Consider the following 5711-nt stretch of genomic DNA (forward strand, 5'->3'; position numbering starts at 1 on the left):
AGGTCTGATCGCGTAACTGCGCAGTAGTTTGCCCCAGGGCAAACAGCCACGCTTCTCCCCTGCATTGTCCTGCCCGTGTGACCGGGGCCTATGATAGTTAAACCAGCTTAACTTTGTAGCAGAGACATATCCTGATTTTGAAAGGGGGGGGGAGTATTATTTCCTCTCACTTAGCTTACAGAAACAGAAGAAACAGACATTTGAATATTCCATCTGCTTGTTTTTAACGTGTATAACAGTGTAAGCCTCCTCCCATTCGCCCCCTCTTCATTGCTGTGTCGTCTTGTTTCTCGTTCCAGAGGCCATAACCAGAGGATGGAATTTCTGGGCGATTCCATAATGCAGTTGGTGGCTACAGAGTACTTGTTCATCCATTTCCCTGATCATCATGAAGGCCACCTAACGGTGAGATTGCCGCCCCCCCCCCCCCGAGCGCAGCAATGGGACACAGTGGGGAGAAAGATGAATGCTGTGGAAGAGGGGAGTGAATTAATGCCGGGTTTTAATTAATAGCAGCGGCCGCAGTGGCCTTTCGCTCCCAATAATTCTCAGTTAATTTGAAAGTGAGAATCGTCCCGTGACCATGGACGTTTTTAATTCAGGTAGCTTCTTCAGCTTTAATAACTGATAAACTAATTAGGGCTTTTTTGTGGTGGTGGTACTCACCAGTACCATTTACCAATTAGGGCTGCCAGCCTCCAGGTGGGGCCTGGAGATCTCCCGCTTTTACCACTGATCTCCAGCTGACAGAGATCAGCTCCCCTGGAGAAAATGGCTGCTTGGAAGGGTGGACTCTGTGGCACTGGACCCTGCTGAGGCCCCTCCCCTCCCCAAACCCCGCCTTCTCCTGGCTCCACCCCCAAAGTCTGCAGGTATTTTCCAACCCAGACCTGGCAACCCTATTACCAATACCCTTTTTTTGGTGGGGGGGGGGAAGGTTATCTCTCCACAAGTGAGAATTGCTCACTTTAGACAGGTGTTGTGGGCAGGTGGGATAGACGTATAAAATTCCCGGGGCCCAGGTTGCTCTGGGAACCCAAGTAGACAGGTCATTAACCAGCCTCGTTTTGCTCTGGTTTAAGGAACAGTTGGCACAATTAGTGTTGGTCCAGGCTGACCACTGAAATCTCAGGGCTTCTGTGATAGCTGGAAACCTCTCTTAAGAATTCAGAATTGCTCACTGTGACCCTTGGCTTGGCTTGAAACTATACATCAGTATAACACTTCCCGTGATTTCTAGTTAAGTGAAGAGTTAAAGTGAGGTATTCTGGATTTCCTTTTTTATTTTTTTAAGAGTTTTATTAGTTTATATATAAAAAGTGGGGAAGGGAAAAGAAGGGGAAAAGAAAGAATGCAGAGTTATATATATATATACAGGTAACAGCGTTCCGTGCGCCTCGGCGTTTTGTCATGCCGGCCACATGACCACGGAAACGTCTTCGGACAGCGCTGGCTCTTCAGCTTTGAAACAGAGATGAGCACTGCAACCCTAGAGTCAGATTCAACTGGCTTTCGAGCAAGGGAAACCTTTACCTTTAATATAACTCTGTATTCTGGATTTCCAAAGGGGCTGTCCGGTTTGCCCTGCCAAGAGGGAGTAGTGAAGGAGCAGCGAATTCCATTGAGTTCAGTAGGGTTTGTTTCACTTCTCTCACTGCTTACACACTCTCCTTTCTTCTATCTCTGCCTTTTTAAATTTTGTGTGAAGGGAGCCCCAGTGAGAATCTTTGCTGGGGCGGCGTGTCAGCGCATGACATGACACTTTTAACGAGGAATGTCAGTTCATGTCAGCCCGTGACATGAATGTCATGGAACCATTTACGGTCCAGCCTTCTCCTCTCTGCATCACCCAAACCTGGGTTCTGGCCTGGGAGCAGGGCCGCCCTCTCACTGCTTACACACCCTTCTTTCTTCAATCTCTGCCTTTTTAAATTTTGTGCGAAGGGTGCCCCAGTGAGAATCTTTGCTGGGGCGTTGTGTCAGCCCATGACATGATACTTCTGTGTTGGTTTTTTTTTGACATGACACTTTTAACGAGGGATGTCAGCCCGTGACACGAACGTCATGGAACTGTTTACGGTCCAGCCTTCTCCTCTCTGCATCACCCAAACCTGGGTTCTGGCCTGGGAGCAGGGCCGCCCTCAGCATCCCTTGAGGTGGGGCAGCTGCCGGGGCCCCGGACTCCTGATGGGGCCCACCGCTGCCGATCCCCACCCAGTGTTGTGCCACCCGTGCTTCCAGATGCTGAGCGTCATTGGGGGAAGGCATATGGTGCTCAGATGCTGGTGGAAGCCAAGACAGCAGTGCCCCCAGCGACACGCACTGGCCGATGCTGTTGGAGAAAGCGGGTGCCGCTGGTGTGGGCAACTGCGCGTTGGCAGTGGGAAGGCTTATGAGTGGCAGGGAGTGGGAAGCAGGCAAAGTATGAGGAGTGACTGGTGGTGGGCAAACAGGGCCCCTGGGCTCCGTCTGCCCAGGGAGTGTGACAAGGACGGAGAAAACCAGCTCCTACGTATCTAGGTTGCAACAGCAGTTGCCTGAGCTTTCACCAGTTTCCTCCCCAGATGCAGCGGTGGAACCTTTAAGTAATTTCTGTCAGGAAGGTGATGCAGCGTTGTCTTGTCCGTCCAGGGCTCTTTTTGTAGGAAAAGCCCAGCAGGAACTCATTAGCATAATAGGCCACACCCAACAGCAGGAACTCATTATTAGCATAATAGGCCACACCCAACAGCAGGAACTCATTCGCATATTAGGCCACACCCCCATGTTACCAGAAGGGTGGTCATCCAGCCACACCCACCTTTTGCTTCTTATTCTCTTTACCTTGTTTGTTGTCAAAACCCAGGGCCTTTTTGTTTGGAGCAGGAACTCCTTTGCATGTTAGGCCACACACCCCCTAATTGTAGCCAATCCTAATGAGTTCCTGCTGTTGGGTGTGGCCTATTATGTTAATGAGTTCCTGCTGGGTGTGGCCAACTGGGGAGCCAGCCGGAACTCCGTTCCTGTGTGTTCCTGCCCAAAAATAGCCCTGTCGTCAAAATCTAATATCCATATCCTGCCCTGGTGTTCTAACAAACTAGGGAAAGCTGTATTCCAGGGTTGGTTTTTTTTAGTACAAAACCCTATGTACTTTTTGAATCCATATCCAAAGAAGCAGAGAGTTTTCTTCTTTTGCAAGAACTGTTTTTTATCTGACTGCATCTTTGTCTTCCGCTTTTTAATCTCGCGCTCCCCCCCCCATGCCCACGACCTTCTGTTTAGCATAGCTCTGATTAACGTCTCTGCTCCTTTTGTCAGCAAATTAAAAATCCATGTTAAATTTCTTATCACCAGCCCCGCCCCCCCCTTTCTGCTCTCTTTTATCTAACTGAACAGAAATACCCTTAAAAAGTTGCTTTTGATGTTGCCTGGGCACACGTTACCTTCACCGTTCACAGCGCCACGGTGCTCTTGAAGCCTCCGCCCGTTATCTTTCCATCTTTTCGCAGAAATTTCACCTTTTTGTCTATTCATCCAGCCTTCGCATCCTATGCAAATTTCAACCCAGTGCTCAGTTCCGCTTTCTGAGCCACCGATTCACGACAAAATTTGTCCCGACAATAAGTTACGTGCTTATTCTTTTGGAAAGTTGCTGCTGTTAATTAAAGCACTTGGCCTCCTCTCTTCCTGTCAGCCATGTCTTAAACTTCTCACAGTTCTTAATTCTCAGTTGCCACAGATGGCTGCGTTTTTTTGTTTTTGTTTTTGTTTTTAAATAAATTAACTCTGCTGTCCTCTTAAAAACTGGGGAGCAGCTCGTTTTTGCCCTGTATCAGAGAATGGATTATAGGTCATCAAGTTTATTTGAATTAAATTGGCCAAAGTTGTAATAACAGGCACAGGTCCAGAATGAGAGTAATAATTTCTACGGCATACCACCATCATTTTGACAATTAGAGAGGGTTGTAACTTAAGGCACTTCCCTCGTTAAAAGTATCAGTTTTTCTCCGACATCAAGTTGCTCTCCGTGTTATGTCGAAATACAGTGTTCCGAATTACCTAAGGGAGATGAAACAGGGTGTGCTTCCTACCCTTCACCTTGCATTGTTCAGTCCATGAACTGCTTTTCTGTCTCTTTCTAGACGCCTTTTCTCCCCCCCCCCCAGTATTTTTTCATATGTGTGTGTGTGCGCACACACACACACCTGGAAGTCATGATGACCTCTGGTAACTGATTGTGCATTCACCTGGAAGTCATGGCAACCTCTGGTGACTGACCCCTACTTGGGGGCCTGGAGGATATTCAGAGAGGTAGCTGAATAAAACCTGCCCCACCTCCCAACTTCTAGTGTTCCAAGGAGGTCTCCCATCCAAGTACCTGCCCCCTCCTCCCGACTGCTGGTATTCCAAGGAGGTCTCCCATCCAAGGACTTGCCAGAATTGGCCCTGCTTAGCTTCCTAGATCCAGGGATATTTTTAGGCAGGAACGCACAGGAACGGCGTTCCGGCTGGCTCCCAAGTTGGCCACGCCCATTAGCATAATAGGCCACACCCAACAGCAGAAACTCATTAGGACTGGCTACATTAGGGGTGTGTCGCCTAACATGCAAAGGAGATCCTGCTACAAAAAAAGGCCCTGGGTTTTGACAACAAACAAGGTAAAGAGAATAAGAAGCAAAAGGTGGGTGTGGCTGGATAACCACACTTCTGGTAACATGGGGGTGCGGCCTAATGTGCTAATGAGCTGTGCTGTCTGTCGGGGCGTGGCCTAATATGTTTATGAGTTTCTGCTGTTGGGTGTGGCCTATTATGCTAATGAGTTCCCGCTGGGCTTTTTCTACAAAAAGAGCCCTGCCTAGACCTGTTGAGATCAGGCTTGCCTGGGCTATCCAGGTTAGGGCCCTAGAAGCCCTTTCAAGGCCCGGCTCCCAGGGAGGGCATTTCAAAACAGAGAGAAGAATGTAGTCCCTCTGCTCCCCTCTATATCGGTCCCCACTAGGAGTCATGAAGCGTCATCCTTGGACCACCCGTCCCTCATACCTTATCACTCTTCCTGATGCTTTCCTCGCCTTTCATCGTTCTCCTCCCTCTTCCCAGTTAAGCTGGCTCCCTGAATGTGACTGTACGTGGCTAGTGAAACTGCCTTCGTCCCCGGAGACCATCAGGTAGGGTCCTCACCTTGATGCCCGCCGACACCTTTTCTGGCACCCACAGAGTGTTTTTAGAAACTGGGTTCGGCCGGGTGGTGCGTTTGCCCAGCTAGTGCCGATCTTTGAGAACATTGCTTTGGCAGCGGCTGCCACCACAGCACAAGGATCTCCACTGTGTGACTGAAGGGAAGCCGTGGCAGTTGTTTTGCGGCTAGCTCCGCCTCCCGCAGCAGCCCACCACGCTGTGTCAGAATTCCAACAGTGCCCACAGGTTCCAAAAGGTTGGGGACCCCCGTCATGAGACTTAAGAAAAGACTGGCACTTCACAGAGCCCTCCCACTTAAAAGCCGCCATCGTGTTTGGCAGAAAGGAGGAGGAACGGAGAATCTTCCCCTGAATCTCTGTGGGGCCACCCAGAATTCTGCAACTCGGGGAAAGAGCCTCCATGCGCATCAGGCACAGAGCATTTTGGCCATGTGGATCGCCCACGTCCTGTGGAGAATTTCAGGACTCATTGCCAGATCATCCTGGAAATAGCTGGTGGTAACACGAGGGCACCAGCAGCCAAGCATTGATTCCTGC

General features: G+C 49.6%; 1 protein-coding gene across 1 annotated transcript in view; it reads left to right on the forward strand.

Moving 5' to 3' along the window:
• Positions 1-5711, forward strand: part of DROSHA (drosha, ribonuclease type III) — a 155264-nt gene that overhangs the window by 122693 nt on the left and 26860 nt on the right. The window contains exon 24 of the mRNA XM_015408795.1: positions 300-405. Within this exon, the coding sequence (XP_015264281.1) occupies positions 300-405 (106 nt within the window). The remainder of the gene's footprint in view (positions 1-299; positions 406-5711) is intronic.

This window comes from Gekko japonicus, unplaced genomic scaffold (genome assembly GCF_001447785.1).
Source record: "Gekko japonicus isolate JY-2015 unplaced genomic scaffold, Gekko_japonicus_V1.1 scaffold3176, whole genome shotgun sequence".
NCBI classification, from domain to species: domain Eukaryota; kingdom Metazoa; phylum Chordata; class Lepidosauria; order Squamata; family Gekkonidae; genus Gekko; species Gekko japonicus.